Below are 23317 nucleotides of genomic sequence, written 5' to 3'. Positions count from 1 at the left end.
TTGAAGGATACCAATTTGACAACAATCCTTATTTTGCAAGGATTTCTTATGCAGTAACAATTATTTTTCTACAAGGAAAGATTTCAGCAACTTTGGCAGCATTGGAAGTTCTAATTTTTACAAGGAAACAAATTTGAAAGGCAAGGAATTTTTAATTTTCAAGGATACCAAGTTAGTGGCTTGCGGATTTGACAAGGAGAGACGATTTTATACTTATTTTTTCTCATACAAAATTTTAATTTAACAAGCATAACTTTAAATTCGACCATTTGATCAATTTTAGATTTTACTAAAAGATTCCATAAGCCTTTTTTCTATATTTTTTTAAATTTCATAGTAATTAGAGTTCAGAAATGTGAACCCTTGGATAAAGAAAAACATTTATAAGGACAAAGAAGTAAATATTATGTTAATTTATAAATTGAATATTCACACAAAGAGATGATAATGGATTAAAGGAATTTGGAATAAAAGGTGTATGTGATGTAAACAAATGAAAATATGAAAATGGCTGAAAAATAAAAAAAAATATAGAATTGTGAATAAAATTTAAATGGAAGTGATGTAAGAGGAAAGAAAGGTACTGAAATATCATTTAATGAAATTCAAAATATCCTAGCTTAAAATTTACAGTAACAGGTGTTGAAAGTTGAGAAAAAATTAACTAGAAAAACAAAAGGATATGTTGGAGGGACATAATAGGAATTTCATAAATTATTATTTATATATGTGTGTGTGTGGCTGGCTATTTGAAGAAAATAGGAGAGAAAAGAAAAACATGCTAAATACCTTTACAAAACCTTAGGAAAACAAAAAAAGAAAGAAAATCTTGAAAGTTGGAAGAATCAAAACCAAAAACATCAAATTGTGAAGGAAAATCAAGTGGGAGATAGTGATTTTGAAGGGTAAAGTGCAACAAAAGAAAGGAAAAGAAGGAGGGAAGAAGAAAGTGTTAAAAGCTTAGGTTTTAGTGCAATTTTCCTCTTTTTTCCTGTGCTTAGTAGGTAATGATTCCTTTTACTATGTGAAGCTTTGATTTTTTAATAAGATATGAGATTGATTAATTAAAATTGTATTATGAAAGTCAGGGTTTTCTAAGAAAAATTATTTATGATGGTATTCTTTGTTTGGAATGGTAATTTTGATCATAAAAAACTTTGGATAAGTGTTGATTTTTGCTAAATTTTGGAAGAACCATATTTTTTTCCATGTTTTGGGATCAAGCAAAAAAAGGGGACTTTAGGAAATTTGGGTAAATGATTTGTACTTGTAGAAATGGTGTGTTAGCAAGAATTCAGATAGATATAGTGATTTAAAATGAAATTTGTGAATTTATCTAGGTATCGTGAAAATAGTCAAGTAGGAATAAAACTTTGAGATAAATTGTGATGAGATAAGACTTGAATTGTGTTTCAATTATATTAGGTGTAATTAAGGTTAATAAAACTATGGCATGGTGAAGTCAAAATACATGAATGAGATAAAAAAAAGTATGGCCATTGTGGTTGGTTAAATGAAGAAATTTGGAGGCTTTGATAGTTGGTATTTAATTATAAGAAATAGTAAAACAATCGAGAGATTGTGTAATTATGTGTTTTGAATAATTTTAATTGGAAGAAATGATGAAGAGTCCATATATGGAAATTTTCATAAAGAATCAAGTTATGGTTCTTGAGGTTATGGGAATTTATTGTAATGAATTAATTCTATTTTTGATAGGGGACACTTCGGCAGCTTGACCATAGGGCGGAGCTAATGCTGGGACATCACACATTGTAGGTAGGTGCCGAATACCTATATTTTATAATTTTTACATTAGAATTGTTAGATTTACTTCCTTTTGTTTCTTATATTGGTATGGAAAATCACTAAAAAAGTGGGAAAACAAAGAAAGAAAGGAAATGAATGGGAATAACTTGGTTAACTACTCCTGATTTGGAGGCTAATGATGTCAAAAGGTTCTTTGACATCGACATTATCAAATGTTAAGTGAAAGTATTCATATAAGACTTTATTAGCTATTCTGGAATTCGAAAAGCTAATGCTATTAATGAGTTACATTGATATCGACATTCACTCGAACTTGATTAGTTGGTCTCGGTAAAGGAGATTACATTGATATTGACATGCATTCGAACTTGATTAGTCGGTCCAGGTAAAGGAGACTAATGATTCTAACAAGGTTCATTAGCATTGGCATAAAAATCTAAAGGATTAGAAATAAAAAAGGGATTTGATTAGCTTTTTCAAACAATGGAGAAAGCTAACGATGTCAAGGTGGATACCTTGCCTTCAACATGTTCCTTGAAATGTATGATTAGCTAATTAGGGAAACGGTAGATAATGATGCTAGTGAGCTGATGTCAACATTTTCTTGATTTCCTATTCATTAGGCAATGGCTAATGATATCAATTTCAAATTCATATCGACATTAAGAAAATTATCCAGGTTATGAATATCTAATAGTATGATGATGTTAATATGGGAAGTTAAATAAAAAAATAATTAATGTATTATAAGTAATGTTTTATCTTCGAGTTGAAATAAAGGAAAAAAAGATTTAGTAATATTTTCAGTGTATTAGTTATTATTAGTTATGTAAATGATTATATTTGAATGTAGTATTTTTCAGGACCATCTCGCTTGTGTCATACATAATCTTACCTTATCTTATTTTTGTAAATATAGACTAAGTATGTAAATATAGACTAAGATTGGATTATTGATGTACAAATATAATTGTTCCTCTTTACATTTGTATTCCTATAAATTCTCATACACATGTTAGTTTATATTTTCCTTTTAAACTTTCATAATTGCTATTGTGTAATATCATATAGATTAATGTGATGAGTACAATTGATGTGATTTAGATCCATGATGATTAGATTGGAAATTGAGAATATGAATAGAAGTGAAACAGGTCTAGTTGATAACTTAGGAACTCCCGGTATAGAGAAGACTGCTGAAATTTTGATAAAAATTACGGTAAAACTTAAAAAGAAATTTTTTAAGTTTATGGTTAGATATATCTAGTTTGTCATCAAATAATGATAATATTGATTCAAAAGTGTATTTAAAAGTTAGGCTGTTAAATTTTTGTATTAGAGCTATGGTTATGGTCTAGTGGACTAAGGTTTTAATATCGAATGTGAAATATGTTGTACGACTGTTTGAACCAGGAAGGGGGCTAGTACTAACCCATCCCCAGCTTGAGGAAGGGAGCTACGTATTCACTATGAGGATGATTAAAGGGAAGATCCATTACTTGTTGCATCAATTTATTCATAGCGGAGTGAATAAGTAGGACATCAGGATGATTCTACTTCCTTACGAGAAGAGATGCCATATCTAGAGGGCTCAGATGGACATGGGTAGATAGATAGACCCTTGACACAAGTTATTAAACTTGCATTGTTCATAGACCTTGCAATATTAGAGTAGGTTGATAGAGTTGTGATGGAAGGGATGGTTGGGCTTCTAGCACAACACTTAGAAGGCATAAAATAGTCACCGTAGTATATTGGGTGTAAGGGATATAGGAGATGGGTTGGGTGATATACTCAGGGAAAGAGGATGGATGCTGAGATTGTAAGGAATTTGTTAGGTTGGGTGACATACTCGGGGATGGAGGATGCTAGGATCGTAGGGCATTTGTTAAGGAAGGTGGAAAGAGTGATGACCTAAATGCTAGTACCAGAGGAATCACGGGTTGAATCTATGACCCAACTATTAGCAGACAATGCCCACTCTTGGTGGGAGATGGTTAGGGAGAAAAGATCCAGAAAGTTATTAATATGGAGGGACTTTAGAGAAAAACTCAAGGAGTGTTATTATTTTAGGTAATATAGAAAATACAAGGGACAAAAGTTTTTATATCTAAAACAAGGGGATATGACTAGTCATCTTGGAGTATGATTAAAGGTTTCAGGACCTCTTTATTTTTGCTTCTTCATACCTTTCTACTAAGCGCTATTGTATAAAGAGACTACATGATAGGCTTAGACAAGAACTGAAGATGGTATTGATAGCTATGCTGTTTCAGATAGTACAAGACTTAGTATGGGTTGCTCAGGCTATGGAGAGAGTGATTCAGGATGATCAAAGATAGGGAATTGAGCAAGAACAATTATCATAGTTAAAAAGAAAAGATATGATGTATTCTACTAGTTCACCTCTATTTCCAAAAAAAAAAGAAGGAAAGGAGGATAGTCATCTAGACAATTTCAAAAGAAATGAGGAAATTTCACTATAGGTGGGAGTTCAGTGGGGCTACACAAGTGAGTCGTAGAGGATCTTTTTGTAGTCAGGGTCGTTCAAGGTCTACTGTTACGGTAAGGTCTACTAAGTAGAGGGGACCCATGTATCCCTTATGCATTAGGTACAATTAGAAACACCAAACACCATGCGGATTGCTCAACTACACTAGATAGATGTTACATTTGTAGGGGCGAGGAACACTAATGAAGGGATTGCCAGTATTTAGGGAAAGGTTGTTATTATTGTGGTGAGATAAGTAATAGGAAAAAAGAGTATCCTCGTCGTGTTATAAAGGCTATGTAGGGCCAGAGAGCTGCTGTATAGAGTCAGTAAGAGTCTATTATTGTGGATAGATCTGAAAGACCCACCCACTCAGCCTGGAGCAAGTGTTAACAAAAGTCGACCTAGATCCTAGAAGGGGAGAACCCAGGGTAGAGTATATTATATGACTTAGAAGGATGTGAGAGCTGTATCAGATGTGATAATATGTACATTAATGTTAGAATCTTTGTAAGTACATGCCTTGTTTAATCCATGGGCTAGTCATTCTTTCGTATTAAATCGGATTGTGGATAAACTACATTAATACCTTAAAAAATGAAAAGAAAACGAGTAACTATTAGTACACTGGTAGGGGGGAATATAGATAGTAATGATGTTTAGAAGGGCTAAAATTGTATATTGGGCAGTGTGAGTTGAAGGTAGATTTAATACCTTTAAAATTGTATGATTTTGATCTAATTATGGGTATAGATTGGTTAAGTATGCATCATGCATAAATATATTTTTTCACCAAAACAGTGATTATCTATAGAGTAAACGGTAAAAGAATAGTATTTTGATGAGATAAGAGAGTAATACCTAACTATGTGATTTCAATCATGACGATTGAAAAGCTAATAAAAAAGGGATGTCTTGCCTGCTTAGTCCATGTGAGTGAACTAGAAAAGGATAACATGAAGCTGACTAATATTCCTATTATAAGAGACTTTCAAGACATATTCCTAAATGAATTGCCTAGACTGCCTTTAGTTAGAGAGACTAAAGTCTCAATTAAAATTCTTCTAGGAATCCCTCATATAATGTTGTCGTCATATAGGATGTCACCTATTGAGTCGAATGAACTAAAAATCCCACTTTAAGTATTACTGGATAAAGGATTTACTCAGCCTAAAAACTCACATTAGGAAGCTCTAGTATTGTTTATAAAGGAAAAGGATGGTACCCTGGGGTTTTGTAAAGATTATGGATAATTGAATAAAATGACCATAAAGAATAGATAATTGCTTCCTCGGATTGATGATTTGTTCAATCAACATAAGAGAGCACATGTATTTTCAAAGATAGATTTGCGATCAGGGTATTATGGGCATTATGAATTTTTATTGATGCCATTTGGACTAATAAATGCTCTATCAATGTTTATGGACCTAATGAATTGAGTCTTTAAACCCTATTTGGACAAGTTTGTAGTGGTGTTTATTGATGACATCTTGATATACTCACCCTCTTAGGTAGAGCATGAGCAACATTTGAGAATTGTATTTGAGATTTTAAGAAGAAATAAATTGTATTATATACTGAGTAAATGTGAGTTTTGGTTTAATGAAGTAGTATTCTTAGAACATGTTATCACAAAAAAGTATTTATGTGGATCCTAAAAAGTACTTAAAGTGGGAAAAGCCTACGAATATTACTAAAATTCATAGTTTTCTACGATATTATATGAGGTTTATAAAGGGATTTTCCACTATAACTACTCCGATGACTTGGCTGACTAGGAAATAAGTTATGTTTATATGGTCCAAGGAATGTGAAGGAAGCTTCCAAGAATTGAATAAAAGATTGGATTTAGCTCCAATATTGATGCTTTGAGAAGGGCATGAGGGATTTGTAGTTTATAATGATGCTCCCTAGGTTGTGTGCTTATATAACATGGCAAGGTAACTGTCTATGCTTCCAGACGGTTGAAAACACGTGAAGTGAATTACCCTATACATGATTTGGAACTAGTGGCAATGGTGCTTTCTTTTAGACCTGGAGAAGATATTTGTATGGGACCTAGGTATATATTTTCACAAATCATAAAAGTTTTAGTTATTTGCAATCATAAAAAAAAGTTAAATCTGAGGCTGAAAAGGTGGATGAAATTAATAAAAGATTATGATTGTATCATTGAATATCATCCTAGAAGAGCAAATATGGTGGTTGATGCCTTGAGTTGAAAGAATAAAACAGTGATTGAAGGCTTATTAGTTGTGTATAAGACAAAACTTCTTGAATTGTCTAAGATGGAAGCACATTTAATGGTAGAGATGAATGAGTCATTATTGGCAAAACATGTGGTATAATTGATTTCAAAAAAGAAAATTTTGAAAGCTTAGAAAAAAGGATGATGAGTTAGAAAAGACAAGAATAGGGATGAAGTCAAATCAAAATACACCTTTTGTTATATTGGAAGATGAGAAGACCTTAAAAGAGGAAATCTTGGGTGAGGCACATAAGTCCAAACTCACAATTCACCCTGAAAGTACACATATGTAAAGGGATTTAAAGGAATATTATTAGTGACCTAAGATGAAAAGAGAAATAGATCAATATATGGCAAAATACGTTGTTTGTTAGAAGTAAAGGTTGAACATCAACGACCTACAAGCTCTTTCGATTCCAAAGTGGAAATGAGAAAATATCACTATGGACTTTATAACTGGGTTACAAAAGAGTAAGAAGGGAAATAGTGTGATTTGGGTGATCATGGATAGATTGACTAAATCTGCCTTGTTTTTATTGATATGGTAATGATGCGTCAACGACCTACAAGCTCTTTCGATTCCAAAGTGGAAATGAGAAAATATCACTATGGACTTTATAACTGGGTTACAAAAGAGTAAGAAGGGAAATAGTGTGATTTGGGTGATCATGGATAGATTGACTCAATTTTCCTTGCTTTTATTGATGAAGATACAAGATTCTATGGATAAATTGGCTCAAATGTATGTTGATGAATTGATTAGACTTCATGGTGTTCTAGTATCAATAATCTTTGATAAAGACCCATGATTTACATTGAGGTTATGGCCAAGCATATTGTAACATCCTAATATTTATTTGTATATTTCTCGCATTTACCCCCCAGTGTAGGTTTGATCCTAACCATGGTTATTTTTCAAGAAAAACATGGGACTATCAAAGATGACCTTTTCTTATTTCAAATGCATGCATTCAGAATTGGTAAGCTTTGCTTTCTTTCATGCGAATATGCAAAATGGTTTCTCATTATTCATTTAGTTAAAACTCATCTTTGAAGTCATCTCATGGTGTTTGGGTTGTTGTTCAAGTTTTTTCTTTTTATAGGTGATCGCTTGAATTTCCAGAACTTGTTTGTTAGAACAAATACCAATTTGGCTTTTGCTTTTGTACTAAGACTTTGATTTCTCAAAAATCCATATGAAAACATGAGATCATGTATAGTTTTTGGAGAAAAAATAAAAAAACTAAAGAATTCTTGGTGCAATGATTTTGTGAGTAAAGGGTGAGCTCGTGTAGGTGTATTATTTGCATGAAACAAAAAAAAATAAAGGCACATCATGAACACAGAAAAACACATGATCTTATTAAAAAGAAAAAGTTCATTTGATAGAGAAAGTCTTGTGATATTATGATCCAAATTGCCAACAAGATAAAACAGGTCAAAACAGACATGATAAAATAAAAGTCAATAATAGAGGCAGACTTCATCTTTCCATTCTAGTACAGTCCCTCTCTAGCTAGCATCTTTATGAAAGCTCTTGTAGGTATGTCATCGATGATGTGGATAAAATATTGTGGTAAAACTTTATCCTCTATGGATACCCATTTAAATTTGAGTCCCTCAAGAATTCATGTTGACTTTTTTACACCCTTCTTTTACCATCGACGCTTTCAAATTTCTCAAGCATTCCACCTCTAGTGTATTTACCAATCCACTACCTGAAACATGATTGGGTAGGGGGTTTGTACTCATATTAGGTATAAGCTTATTTTTGAAGGCACTACACATACGAATGTTATGTCCTCCAGTACCAGCATGGTACTCGCAGGTGAGGTCAGGTTTGTACCAATTAGGGTAAGGTGGTTGTTGAGGTGCCAGGGGTTCAAGAGCTACATGCCTGATGTTTAATAACTTCTAGTACATCTTATTTAGGGGTAGCAGTAACGAAGATAGTTGTTCCTGGACCTTTTAGTACTTCTTCTTTTTAAAAAAATTAGTTTGGTTTTTGGCTTGGAGGTTTTGGGGCTCAAATTTTCTAGTCGGAAATGGGGAGTTGATGTTGATAATTTGGGATGGAGTGTGATAGTTTTGGAATTGGTTTATCCTACCCCTGTAACTACCTTCAACATTGTCGACCTCCTTCCTCTTCCCTTCGAAGCCTCTTTTTTTGATGGGCGTAAAAATTCTACCACTCTTGACTCCTTACTCTATGCGCTTAGCTACTACCAATCGTTAGTGAATTGTTGTGTCGAACTACCCATCACATGCTTGTAATACGACACGTTGAGCATGTTGGCAAATAAAGTAACCATTTCTTTATCCTATAGTAAGGGATGCATCTGAGTAACTAGATCTCTCCATCTCTAGGCATATTCTCTTATGCTTTTTTTGTCCTTTTTTTTTCCAGATTAAACAAGCTGGTTCTGTCAGGAGCAATGTCCTTATTATATTTGTACTGCTTGACAAATGCATCTACCAAATCTTTTTATTTGCGGATCTTGGTGTTGTCTAGTCTCATGTACCAACTTAATGCTGCTCCACTCAAACTATTCTGAAAAAAGTGTATTAGTAGCTTCTAATCATGTACTTCTTCTGTCATTTTATTATAGTAGGATTTGAGATGGAAAATGGAGCATTGTGTTCCGGTATATTTGATGAATTTAAGAATTTAGAACTTCTTTGGTACTACCACATTTGAGATAATAAATATTTGTGCGGCCTGTACTGGGTCAAACAAGTCTGCCCCCTCAATAGCCATGGCTTTGTCTTATAAGACTCATTGACAAATGCATTTATAACTGTAAGGATGACGCTGGTGCTTCTAACTGCAAAAACACTGGATTATATTGGGGAACTTGACCATGTTCTCCCATTTTTTCTTCGAGAAGGGTTATTGTCAAGGCTTGAACAAAGGTGATGGGTCGGTTGAAAGGACCTTTACAAGATACATTTCTAAGTGCTTGCTAGAGCAAGCTAGTGAGGCAAATTATGCTAACTTTTAGAGACTCCATCTCTTTTTGAAAATGAGCATCATGATGAGCATGCTTTTCATCTTCCATATTTCCCAGTTAAAGTCGGGTGTTGTAGACTCTTTAGGGCCTATATTTCAACGCGATGCATGTATGTATGTAATTTACAATGCATGAATGTACATGTATGGATGCAAATGTGCATGCATGCACATGAGGTATGGATAACGAAAACCCATAGTCTGATCATCACAAACTCTTTTTAGGAAAGCCATGGTTTTAGCTTAAAAAATCCTGTAGAGTTTAGGATTAATGATAAGGTCTGTCTTGATGCAAAATGAATTACTAAGGAGTTCGTACCCTAAAGGCAGGTTCTAAGCCTACATGATGGGTAGGCTTTCTACCTGGTTTCAAAAAGGTCTATGAACTACCTAGTGATTACCTTATGTGAAGATAGTATAAGGGTTTACAACGAATGGTTGGGGCACAGTATGATCGTCATTACCGATTAAACACTTAGTTCATAGTTGGATGTTTTACGAATCTGAACCCCAACTGAAAGTCTTGAGGCATACTGCTTCTCCCCACCTAATTTAAAAATGGGTTTATTCGCAAAATTAAAATGCATGATGGCATTAATCCATACCTAATGCACTTATGCATGAATAGGAAGTAAAAATATTAAAGCAGTGAAAATGCATGTTAAAACATACCAAAACAGACAAACAATCGAACAAGCAAATCTTAGTCTAACCAGACAAGGTGTTCTCTAGTGGAGTCGACATCCTGTCGCGGGGCGATGTTGAATGACATCAAGCGACAACGATGGGCCGTGCTTCTAAGAGTGTGTTGTGTTGGAAAGGAAAGAGTTTTATGTTTGATCATAAAATTATGATTATAAGGTTCAGGAGTTGCCACATAATATTATGGTTACTGAGAAACTTATGGTTTGCGAGAGTTCAGGTAAAGGACTAGTTGTGTAAGGAAAAGACGCATTACTCCTAGTGTACCCTAGATAAGGCTTAGACTACCTCAAAGCAGTTCAAAAAACATTTCGCTTTTTTACCAATTTATATTCAATAAAAACCCTTAATTAAGTTCTACCAATCCATTTAGCAATTAATCTGCCGAATTTTCTTTCCAAATATCTTCATGCTTGTTACATCTTTCCAAAGAATATATATAGATTAAAGCTTGAAATTGAAGAAACGAGGCCTGTTTAGCCTATCATGAGATGTCTGCGCCATGGAGTAAAAATATTCTCTCTGTTCTTTGAACCTAAACTAGCTAAATTGATGAAGAATAAGCTTCTTTTTTCTTCTGCAAAGCATGTGTGTTGTTGACGATGGTGGTTATAAATTGACTTTTTATGTTCTTTTAACTTAAACTAGCTATTTTCTACAGCCTCAATCTTTGACAAAAAGAGATTTGAAGGAGGAGGAGAAGTTTCGTCTCAAAACAATGATATATTACTTGGGCGCTGTAATGGAGAAATTTTCAAAAGCTTTTTTTTTTTGTTTTTTTACTAATTATATAGTTATGAAAAAAGAAAATCATAGAAAAGATAACCAGTAAAATCATGGAGAATAAAACGTATTTTTTTCAAACCATTTTTTATGATTCATGTAATATTTCCTTTTATGAACCAAAAAAATATTTTTTTATAAGAAGTATAGTTCATTGAACTTGTAAAAGAAATGAAAAAAAGATATTAACAATAAATATAATAACTTGAACTTTATTTTTAAAGAATATTAATGATCACAAACATATAAAAAAATATGCATAGGAGGTTCACATAGAATAATTAATTACTAATATCATTAAAGGGCAAGGATATTATTCAAAAATAAACGTTGAGTTAATCGATGTCTAATAAAAAAATATCTTGAATATATTTTATTTTATTTTAATCATAATTAGTTTTTTTAATTAAACTTTCATAAAAAATAGAAAAAAATAATCATGAAATATTGTAAAAAGAATGCTTCCTAATATCATAAAAAATATGGTAATTTCATTTGAAAAAAATCAAAATTGAATGGTATTTAATGGAAATTGTTTTTTAAATACTTTTAATTAAATGGGTTTTTCATTAAAAAAAAATAAGAGCCTTTAAAACAAAGCGCACAAGTCCCTCATGCCTAACTCATTTTTTTTTAGAACAACTAAATAACATGTTTTCTATAGTTTGACTTTGACCATTCTAGGTGGTTAGAAAATTAGGATTCCGACTAAAAAGATAAAAAAAAAACCTATTTTAAACTCTTTTTAAATCTAAAAACACTTAATGAACATCAAAAAGTTCAAAACCCTCTATAAACATCAAAAATCAATTTATGATCATAAATTAACATTAAATTGATTGAAAAAAAAATCAACCTAATTCACAAAAAGTTCTCGAGCTTCATTTTACTTTCTTCGACAATATAAATACTAAAAAACACCTCAATAAAACTATTCTTGTTAATAAAATTCATGAACACCAAGATTAATTTTTTTTTTGTTTATGTAATGGTTCAATCAACAATGTTTTCTCTCATCTCTCATTTTGAAGCAACTCTCTCTTATTTTTCAAATTCAATGACTAAAAATGAAATTTAAAAAATTGAATGGACTGAAAAGGAATTCAAAGGAAAGTAGGTGGATCAAAGAGAATTTATTTTGTACCAATTTGCAATTGATCACTTGGTTTTCCCAAGTTTTAAACTTTGATCTTCTATTTTTTTTTTAATTTGGTAATTCTATAATAAATAATAAGGAATTGGAAATTAATTGGGTCACTCACGTGATGCACATGAGCGAGACATGAAATGATAAATGCATTTAGCCTCTGTCAATGTCTGTTAAAGAAGGGAGGCAAACTTGGACGTTATTTTTTAGCGTCAATTTATTGTAGGTTGTGGCTGTAATAAATTATGTTGGAATTGAAGACACTTGTTTTTGTTTCTGTAAGAATTTGAAATTCAAAATAATTTTTTTATATTTTTAGATTATTTTGTTGTGTTGATATTAAAAATAAATTTTTAAAAAATATTAATAAATTTTTAAATAAAAATATTTTTTAAAAAACAAAATCATTGTTACAAGTAAGCTGCAAAATCAGCAAATCAATTAACAAGAGTTAACTAAACAGAACATCAATATTCGAGGGACTGAGTTAATATGGACAATCGGTTGGTGGGTGACTCAATTGTGGATGGCCAAGTGGCAAATTTTTATCCCTTCCCCAAAAAATGATAATAATATTCTAAACTCAACGTGGTCACTCTCAATTGGTTGTATTTGATGCCATAATCGGATACAATGTGACATTGTTAAATTACTGATCTGCTACGAGGCATTACATTTTTGTTTTCCAATTATTTATATATATGTTCTACTCTCCATTTATTGGCTGTGAATTCTGACTTCATCTCCCAATCTTTTGTATTGGTTGAGCCTTTTGTAACATATATATATATATATATATATATATATATATATAAAATGTGTGTGTGAGGTCTCTCAAATATTATAAGAAAAAATTATAAAATAAAATTATTTAGGAGTTTCTAAAATCTCGTTAGATAGATCTAGAGTTATTTAGGGATTTATTACCTGAAGATCCAATCTTTTTCGGCTTTGAATAATTTTTTAAAGACTGGGTTATCGCAGATCACAAGTTGTTCAATTGTTTGTCCTTCAACTGTAATGCACACGAATCACCCATGAGAAATCTTCTGAATCCCTATTTAGGAGAGAGAGATTGCTATGTCTAAAGTGATAACTCTAATTTTGTGTTTTTATAGTTTTACTGTTTAATAGACAACCTCTAAAAAATAAGAGGCATAACTTACTATTTATAGAGAAATCTAAAAGACCTATAAATTGATAAAATATCAATTTTTTCCTTGAATAATATCCATATATTAAATCAGGAAGATTTTAGAAATTAACTCAATTAAGTCCTTACTAGATTTTTCTAGATCTAGAAATATAATTCTTGTATTAATTATATTTTAGTTTTTAATTTCTAAAATATATTTTAATCAAGTTATACTTAATTAAATCATCTCATTTTAATTATGACTAATGATTTTTAATGTGTGTGGCTTATTAGGTTCCTAATATGTTGGTCCAAATATAAAATATAATTCTAATTAAATAGATTAAATAATTTAATTTATTATCAATTATACAATTGAATAATTTATATTTGAAGATCAGGTGTATCGTCTAGCAACATGTCATGATCCCCAAAATATTAGAAAAGTCATTAGTGGTTTGACTTAACCTTTTAGTGATTGGTTTCTTAGTGTAATTAATATCATTTTATCAATAATATTTTGATTTAACATTAAAGCATGACGTATGTTTGTTATGTTAAATTATGTTTGTTCTTTACATAATAATCATTGATTGTTTGAATAAGATTTAAAACTCTTTTCAAATCTCATTTCATCTTAGCCAATGATTTCTTAGTCAATACTATTTGAAAACAAATGAAACATTTTCTCTAATTCACTTAGGATAATGAATCTTCTTCTAATCACTTAAGTATCTTTATATAATTCATGTTATTTCTAGTATATGTCCTTTCATTATCTCGATTAAAGTATAACATTCTCTATATAAGATCACTTATACAACCGTCACATGAGCTTTTCCATAAACAAAGGTGATTTCTCCGTATAAAATTCTTATGTGGGTCAGTTCACTATACATGTCTTATGACAAGCACCTACATATTAGTTGTAGGTATATCTTATATCTCAACTTGTAATAATAGCTACTTCATTTCATAAAAGAAAGAACATAATATGTACCCGTCTTTACGACTCTATTGAATGTCCAGTATTTAAGGGAGTATCAATCAAAAATATTTTAGAAACAATGATTTGATGTAATAGGAAACCCATAATTATAATAATTTTATAATTTCTTTTTGTAAAACATTTTTCTCCATGAACTTTATTTTTACTCTAGATTTATTAATCTAATATTATATGAATATTAAAGATAAATTAAGCTTTTATTAATAATAAATATATATTTACATGAATATAATAATATTATATGTAACCAACTGATTGGTTATAAGACATATTAAATATATACATGTGTTAAATATATACATGTGTCTGTAGAATATTGCAAAACTCTTTAATAGGTTTGTCGTGTTGGTGTTTATGTTAAAAATAAATATTAACATGTTAATTATTAAAAATAATAATTATTACAAGAAAATATAAGAAGGAATTGGAAATTGATCGGGTGCAATAGAATCAATCATATTAAAAAAAAAAATCTTGATTGACACAAGAATTAAACAAATAGTCTACCTATTAATCAAGTGACCAGGATTCACACTCTAACAAGTAAAAACGGACAAAATAGTAAGAGTTCGAACATGTACAAGGAATAAAAAAAACTTAATTTTATTTAGAGAGAGAATCCTCAATATATAGCTAATTAAGAATCATAAATTAGCTTAGTATTCATTTAATTTAAGGTTTTAATGTTAGAAAAGTCTTCTTATCTTATACTAGTATCTATATTATTATTTAAGGTTTTAATTTTAGAAAAGGTTATGAAGAAATTTAATTTTAATGTAAAATAAAATAAAATAAAAATCTATTTCCATTCTTAAAAGAAGAAGAAGAAGAAGAAATCAACGGTCAAGTTTTTGATGGCATCGAAATTTATGGGACATAAATTGTAAAAGAAGAGGCAGTCTCAGATCATTTGGTACAACGTTAAGATTTTTGGTAGCTAAACTAATTAAAACCCACCTGTCAAGAATCTGAGTGTTCTCTCAAGGACCAGAAAATAACAGCTAATGCCAAAGTCTTGATTTTGCCAACTATGTCATTATCTCCTTCAATCTCTCTCTCTCTCTCTCTGTCTTTTTACCATATCTAGAATCATAACCGTCTCAAGGTCATAATTGTTTCACACTGCCTCAGTGCCTGTCACTCCCTAATTTATTCGTGCACTTCTTCTACTTTTTTCAAATTCAAAAGCCTCCATTTCCCTCTCCTCTCCCAATTTCCTCTTGTCTACTGTTTTTTTTCTTGAAAAGAGGATAGAGCATTTTCGTAACTGTCAAAAAAAAATAAAATAAAAAAATGTCCACACCATTGACTATGACCAGGCTTGTTAGATGGAGAGTGAGGGACTGGGCGTCCTGTTTCTTGGCTTGCAGGTTTTCTTTAGGTACCCACAAGAATTCTATTTGAGCTTGATCAATTATTTTTTTTTTAAATAAAAAATAATAAAATTCGGGCACATGGGTTGTGTAGAGATACTCGTTTTTTTTCATTGTAGCAATTTTCATGCCAAAACTATCAGCTTTAGCGTTGTGTTGATTTCTCTTTCTGTTTGCTGTTCTTTAGCGTTTCCTAATATTTGTGAGTTCTGTATGTTTTTGTTTCCTTACAGATGATGAACAGGAAACGTTTCCCAATTCATCATCTAAACTGCCAATCAGAAACATGGTTTTTGGCGTGAAAAAAGACAATACTAGAGGTGGCAATAAAAGAAACAAAAAATTATCGAAAAAAAATAAAAAATTCAGACAGGTAAATCCTGGTTCAACACAGGCTACTGTTGACAGTAGTGTTTCAGTGCAAAATTGTAATAGCAGGGACTCATGCCGGCCCCACTTGCAAGATGAGGAATACATTGTTTTTTGTTTTGGAGAGGATGGTGGTTTTGATGTTGTGAAAGAATGCAAGTCGCCAGAAACATTTCTTCATTTCACTGCTAATAATACAAGTCCAAGGTCTGTCAATCGAAAGGTGAGCACTGGGCAACCATTTCTTCATTTTCTGTTCTGCAAAGGTTAGATATTGAGCTAACAAGGCAAGTATAATTGATTCAGTGCAAAATTACAACTGAAAGATTCAATATTTATGTTCTTCGATCTTTTTACTATGCCAAAACAGCTTCACTGTGTAGAGGTTTCAGAAACAGTTAGGAAGAGCAGCCATCAGAGGAAGTCAATTGTTGTAAATGGACATGAGACAGAGATGAATCCTGTCAAAAACGTAAAAACACTCTCTCTTTTTCAATAGTTAAAACAAAATTTACATGCCAAGATTGGACAACTGAAGTAATCACGTAGAAAATTACATGACATGCTACATATTTTCTATTGGAATAATACGTAGGACTGATTGCTATGAATTTAACAACAATGAAACTTGTTGGCTTTGTGAAGTGGATGAAATGGGTTAGAGCATCAAATTTAATTTTTTCTTTTATTTCTCAATAGGAGGAGGAAGCAGCTGACAGCCATTCGGGTCTAGACCCACCTTGTAATGCTAGAACAAGGTGGTGCCATATCGGAGAGATTGACAATTGCGGGACGGTATCTGCTAAATCTAGTGACTCAAATCAATCAGATGGAAGCAGTACAGGATCTTTTTCCTTTCCAGTGTGAGCTAACTAAACTTGCATCTTGTTTATTTTCAACTTGGATCGTATAATTTTTGGATACTAACTTTGTTAAATGATCAATTAAAATGATGCAGAATGCATTGGGAGTTGATAGGCAGTCCTGTGCAAATGCCAAAATCAGAGAGCCTTCATGCAAGGAAGCACAAGCCCCCCTGTGCTCGTTTTCAATGTTGTAGATTCTGAAACTTGTCCTCCCTCTCCCTCTCAGTTTTTCTTCTTCTGGATATACTACTAGGTCTACATTAAATAATTATTATTAATTCTCGATTTTCTTAATCACAGTAGCTATCAATGCTTGCATGCGAGGACTTGGTTCATTTGTATTTGATTAAGTATTTGGAGAGGTTTTTGTAAGCACCAAAGTTGAGGATCAACTAGAGTTTCCCATCTAATTGTGAGGAAGTTGAAGGTTATTGCAAGCCTTTGACAGAAGCATAAAGGCAGGAACCTAAATAATGCTATAGAGATAGAACATGAGAGAATAAACAAATGTTTTTCTTATTAAACATATAATTTTAATTGGATTCGACTATAATAGCATGGATTGGTTTTTAGGACCTTGAACTTTCGTCGCTTCCTCTCCAGTATGCAGTTCATGATATCAAGGGATAAATTTGTGCATGCGACATGACAATTCGATGAGCAGGGCAAGATATATTCTAATTTTTCTTTTGCCAACAAGCTATTTCTCCAATGCTTTTTATCCTATACTTCATTTACAGGTTCCACATCATAAAAGTTGACAATAACCTCTCCATTGTATCCCAGCCATTTAACAGAGCATAAAGATCTCTTATACTGTAACACAAACACGGTACAAAAATATGAAAAGACCGTACAAATACATCAGATTTCTCCCCTGTAACCACCAGACCCGAAATAATCCGTCCTGGAGATGGCGAGTTGCTGGCCTCTCCGATGCTCCAACTTGGGGCACTCACGGATGCGGTGACCGAGACTACCACAATAAGCACTCCCTTCAACTCCACTTGCAGCAGTAATTGTGTCTCCATCTTCCATTGGATCATTTAACTCACCCAAAACAGGAGGAACCGCTGCTTCGCTTCTTGCAAGAGGTGCTTCAGATCAAGAAGTGTTGTCTCACTCTGGTTTTTGTTTATAAAAGTTGTTGCAATTCCAGCCTTACCACATCTTCCTCTTCGCCCAATCCTATGTGCATAGTTCTCCATTTCAGCAGGCATGTCATAGTTAATTAAGTGTTGAATGTCAGGAAAATCCAAGCCTTTTGAGGCGACATCAGTTGCAACCAAACATCTTTCTTGCCTTCTTTAAATGATGAAATAGCATACTCTCTTCCTGGCCTTTGCCTCAATGAATAGCCACAACAGCCTCAAGTCCCTTCAGGAGAAGATACTCGTGAATGTCACCCACACCAGCCTCGTTCTCACAAAATACTAATACAGGAGGTGGTGTTTTCTGTAGGCATTCAAGAAGGTAAACAATCTTTGCCTCTTGTTTTACTTACTCAGCCTCCTGATTATTCTCCACATGCCGCATGTCCTCCATCACTTCCCATGTCGTTAAAAGGCTGTCTTATGAACAATAAAAAGGGTGCTGCTCATCGCGCTGAATTCAATAAAACAAACTTGCGACCATGTCCTTACTGGCTTTCTCAAATGAAAAGTACCAAGTCTGGTGGAGAAAAATCCAAAATTTTAACATTATTTTCATTAACAGTTAAATCAGTAATAACTGTTGCCAGAATGTCCTATTTGAAGTTAACAGCAAATACACAGAGCAGCAAATATGAAAAGTTTAAGAGGTTTGAGAAGTCTTCCCGGATAGAGGTCTATATCGTTGAGTTTCTTGAAACATATTCAGAAATTCTAAAGATATCATTAGATATATTTAAAATTATTTATTTATAGATTAAATTTCAATTTTGAATAATTACTTCAAGATTAAATTATTGTAAAATTATAAGTTGTTTAAGTATTCAATTTCTAATGATAATTCATATTAACTATCAATAAAAAATTTCTTAAACCCTCTTAGAAGAGAGAAATTATTACATCTTTGAGTATAACTATTTTCTTTTGTCTTTCAATGTTTTTGTACTATACTATTTTACTATCATGTAATGCCAGAAAAAAAGATGTATAACAATTTATTTATAGAAAAACCTAAAAAATCTAAACGAAAAAAAATATTAATTTACCCCTTATATATATATATATATTATTTTAGGATAATTTTAAAAATTTACTCAATCAAATCCCTACTTGATTTTTTCTAGGTCTAGAACTGTAATCTCTTATATTAATTATATTTTAGTCCTTAATTTCTAAAAATTATTTACAATCAAGTCACACTTGATTAATCATCTTATTTTAATTTATGACGAATGGTTCTCATATGTGTGACCCATTAGATCCCTTAATAAGTTGATCTAAATATAAATCATAATCCTAAATAAAATAGGATTAAATAAATTAAATAATTTAATTTATTATCAATTCAATAATTAATTAATTTATATTTAAAAATCAAATATAATATTTAGCAACCTGTCATAATCCCTTAAATATTAAAAAAATCTTAAGTAGTTTAATTTAACTTTTTAGTAACTAATTTTCAAATTGCATCGCATTCCTTTCAGACATTCTTCTTACAGGAAGCAGCGGTTCCGTCCTGTCAATAATGGCTCTGTAGATGTGATTCCTTTGGCCAATTCACGAACTGACACGAGTGTCCTCTTAACAGTTTAATGACCGTCTTTAGGTGAATGGTCGATAAGTATCTGACTATACACCAGTATATTATCAAAGAACACCAAGATAAACTTCCTTAGGTGCTCCTCGAAAACTTCATTTGTTAGACTCTGAATTGTGATTGGAGCATTGGTTAACCTGAAAGGCATAACCAAAAATTCATAGTGGCCACTGTATGTCCTGAAGACTGTCTTAAATTCTTTCCCTGGAGCCATTAAGATCTAATGATAACCAGATTCGAGGTCGATCTTGTAAAAGATCATAACCCTTACCAATTCTTCTAGCAGCACTTCAATCATTGAGATACGATACTTATCTTTGATAGTAAGCCTGTTCAAAGCTCTATAATTTACACATAACCTCTATGTAGAGTCTTTTATCTTGACGAGAATCATTGGGGGAAGCAAATGGGTTGTTGCTTGTTTTAATGACTCAAGCATTCAACATCTCCTTCACTATTCCCTCTAGAGTGTCTTTCTATAGGCATGAGTATCTGTAAGGCCTCATATTTACTACTTCACTCCCTTCCCTCAAAGGAATCCTGTAATCATGGGTTCTTGGTGGTGGTAGCCTTTTAAGTTCCTGAAATAAGTCTTGGTAGGCTTCCAAGAGACTTTGCAGGTGGGCATCCTTAATACTTTGAAGTTGAGGTAAAGTTGTCAAGATGCCAGTGGAATAGTCATCATTCTCCTTTACTATCTTTAGGCAACATAAATGATAACCGGCTACTTGCTTATGGCTTCCAACTAGAGAGCTTAACTGCTCCAGTTCAATGGTTTGAAACTTGGGTAGATTCTTCATTTGAGTAATACTTTTTGTCCCTGCCAATCGAATAACATCCATATGTGTTTGTAGTTGCATGAAATATCTCTTAGCATAGATAGCCATTGTATACCTAACATCATCTCACAATTACTCGGCTTAATGATAAACACATCTGTTATGAAACTTATTCCCTGCATCTTCCACCTGAGTCTCTTACATATGAACTTGCAAATCATCTTCTTGTTATTAGCTATTTGCACAATCATTGACTTAATAGCATTTAACTAAAATTGTAGTTTAAGGGCTACAATAATGTTTAGGAAGTTATGGGTACTTCTAGAATCAATCAAAATGCACTTTGTCATCCTTTCTATCCTTTCTATCCAAGGTATCAACGGAGGCGTGTGGGGTAAATTATCTTATATTTATTTTCTTTTCCGGAACCTCATCCTTTGTGATTCTTTCCTCCTCTTCTACTACACTTAGTAAATACAACCTTTTATTTTGACAACTGTGTCCAGGAATGAACTTTTCATCACATCAGAAACACAACCCTTTCAGCTTTCTCTCATCGAACTCTTGGTTTTTGATAGTTTTATGGGTTTAATGAAGGTTTTATTGGTGTTGTTGGTAGGGGTATTGGTTCAGTGGGCAGGGTATGATTTTGTTATGGTTGTATGAAGGGTTATAATGTTCATCGTGGGATTTAGTGGGGGGGGGGAAGATGTGATCTAGTTAGGTTGACTGGTGAGTGATATAAAAGATCTCCTAGTGAAGCTTGGAGATTTCATGTAGGCTAGAGTATTGGCTTGTAATTTGGTTAGATCACTATAATGTTTAAGGGTCTTAGGCTCAAACATTTTCATTGTGTTTTTTAATTCTAACTCCAGGCCTCCTAGAAAGATAACCAAAGCCTTATTCCATAATATATCAAAGTCCTAGATATATTCTTCTAGGTCTCTAAGTTGCTTTAATTCCATCAACTCTTCTAAAGGATCTCATTACCCCTCAAACCTGTAACAAATAACTTCCACATATTCTTCCTAAGTCGCCTTTTGGCTCCCCAAACTCCTCAGAAAGTTTTGATGTGAGTAAAAAGTAACACCATCTAGATAATATGATGCTATTTATAGTTTTTCAGAGTCGACAATGTCTTCAATCTTGAAATATTGTGTGCATTTTTATAACCACCCGTGCACATCTTCTTCGTTGAATGTTGCAAAAAAGTGTTTGGGTTTGTGTACCTTATGGGTTAGGATTCTGTCTTCATGTAGCACCTTGTTTCTGGAATCTGTTCCTTCCAGGCTTAAGGTGTGTTTCTTCTTGCCTTGGCTAGAACTACCTGGAATTTGATAGAGTCTTTGCAAGATGAATTCTATATGTTGTGCCATGGTTCCTATCATGTTTCTGATATCACTAATTTGAGCCATTTGGTTTTCAATGGTTTGATCTAGCTTCAAATTTTATCCCTTCAGCAGGTCCATCAATTACTCGTACTTTTAGCCACTCTCTTGCTTGACTGCTATAGTGGAATCCTCGATATGTTTGAAATCTGCTGCCCTTGTGTATGGTACCATGGTTGAAGTCCATAGATAGTCTGCTCACTTATTACATGTGAGATGCTTATGATGTCCATTTGGATCTGATCTAGCGATGGAAATGGATGAGTTAGCTTATAGGAATAGGGAGAAGAGTAGTAACTCTTAATGTTCAACCATGGATGTTGAGGGAGGTGGTTAGTAGGACAAATAAGTTTGTTATATTTCTTGAATTCTAGGAGTGTCATTTACTTTTCATTTCTTTTCCTGCCTTTCCTCGACAAGTTTGTTACATATATATATATATAGCTGAAATCACCTTTTTAGAATTATCTCCTAGAACTTATAGGAAATAAAGTAACTTTTCCCAACAAAACGGTGCATAAATCAACTAAAAGAAAACATTAGAAGCTAATTGAAACAGTGCATTTTAAAGACATAAATGAAACGGTGCATTGAAAACTGTAATGATCATGTTAGTTTGAATTTGAAATACTAATTTCTTCTTATTCTTCTTCTTCTGCTAGTAACACAAGCCTTGAATGAACTCTTGAGGTGGTGTATCTTTCCTTCTCCTTTTCCTATAAATTATTGTATTTTTTGTTGACATCTTCTCTTTGTTTTCACATATCCTAAAATATGTGCACTTCTACACTATTCAATGTAATATTATTTTTAGTTTCGAGAAGACATAACTCGTTCATACTCTTTGCATTTCTATACAAGTTCCTCTCTCATTTTACTCTTTAACAACGTTGTTGGTATAATATATATGGCTACAGTGTCTATGTAAAATGAAAATATTCGTTGTTACTCATTTTACTCGCTCATATTCATTTTATAAAAGCTCAATTAGATCCCTAAAGACTTAAAAAAATTAATTTGGTCCTTAAAAATTTTCAATTCTTCATTTTTCATCCATGTAGTTTTAGGCATTCAGGTTTAAGTCCTAAAACTTTATTTTTCTGACATTTTAGCCCCCAACATATTGAGAAAATATTAATTGAGTCATTGAAATTTTACAAAAGAATTTTTGCAAACATTCAATTTTTTTCTTATAACAAAATAATTTGGTTATCAAACTTTTTAAAATAGTTAAATGCTATACCTAAAATTTTTTAGTTCTCATTTTAAACCTTTATAGCATTTGGTGTTTACGTTTCAGTCTTGAAACTTTTCAACTATTCAATCTACAAAAGTTTAATTTGGTCCATAAAGTTTTTTTAACAAACATCAATTTGCTCCCTAGTTTTAGGTGTTTACATTTTGATACTAAAACTTCAAAACATTTTCATAAAACTCTAATTTGGTCTAGAAAGTTGAGAAAAATTAATTTGATCCCTAAAGTTTTTGAATTC

At 32.2% G+C, this 23317-nt stretch overlaps 1 protein-coding gene across 3 annotated transcripts; it reads left to right on the top strand.

Annotated features, from left to right (window-relative positions):
• Positions 1–15265: 15265 nt before the first annotated feature.
• Positions 15266–17326, top strand: LOC133675011 (protein BREAKING OF ASYMMETRY IN THE STOMATAL LINEAGE). 3 transcript variants are annotated; one of them, XR_009835316.1, is made up of 5 exons: positions 15266–15679; positions 15905–16306; positions 16411–16512; positions 16740–16903; positions 16999–17326. XR_009835316.1 is itself a non-coding variant. In XM_062096275.1 (5 exons), exons 1-5 carry the CDS (start codon positions 15592–15594, stop codon positions 17105–17107), a joined length of 822 nt encoding a protein of 273 aa, XP_061952259.1. In that variant the 5' UTR covers positions 15277–15591; the 3' UTR covers positions 17108–17326. The 3 variants fall into 3 exon arrangements, 2 of the variants coding, with proteins under 2 accessions (XP_061952260.1, XP_061952259.1); XM_062096275.1 differs by having other exon boundaries at positions 15277–15679; positions 15905–16263; XM_062096276.1 differs by lacking the exon at positions 16411–16512 and having other exon boundaries at positions 15269–15679; positions 15905–16263.
• The last annotated feature ends 5991 nt before the right edge of the window (positions 17327–23317 follow it).

The sequence above is a fragment of the Populus nigra genome, chromosome 16 (genome assembly GCF_951802175.1).
Source record: "Populus nigra chromosome 16, ddPopNigr1.1, whole genome shotgun sequence".
In the NCBI taxonomy this organism is placed as follows: Eukaryota; Viridiplantae; Streptophyta; class Magnoliopsida; order Malpighiales; family Salicaceae; genus Populus; species Populus nigra.
This window is presented reverse-complemented; position numbering and strand designations above follow the sequence as displayed.

Excerpts from the sequence above, each read along its gene's own strand:
- LOC133675011 (XM_062096275.1), top strand. The coding sequence starts at position 15,592 with ATGTCCACACCATTGACTATGACCAGGCTTGTTAGATGGAGAGTGAGG. Across the intron at positions 15,680-15,904 it reads GGCTTGCAGGTTTTCTTTAG|ATGATGAACAGGAAACGTTT; the intron begins GTACCCACAAGA and ends GTTTCCTTACAG. Across the intron at positions 16,513-16,739 it reads AGATGAATCCTGTCAAAAAC|GAGGAGGAAGCAGCTGACAG; the intron begins GTAAAAACACTC and ends ATTTCTCAATAG.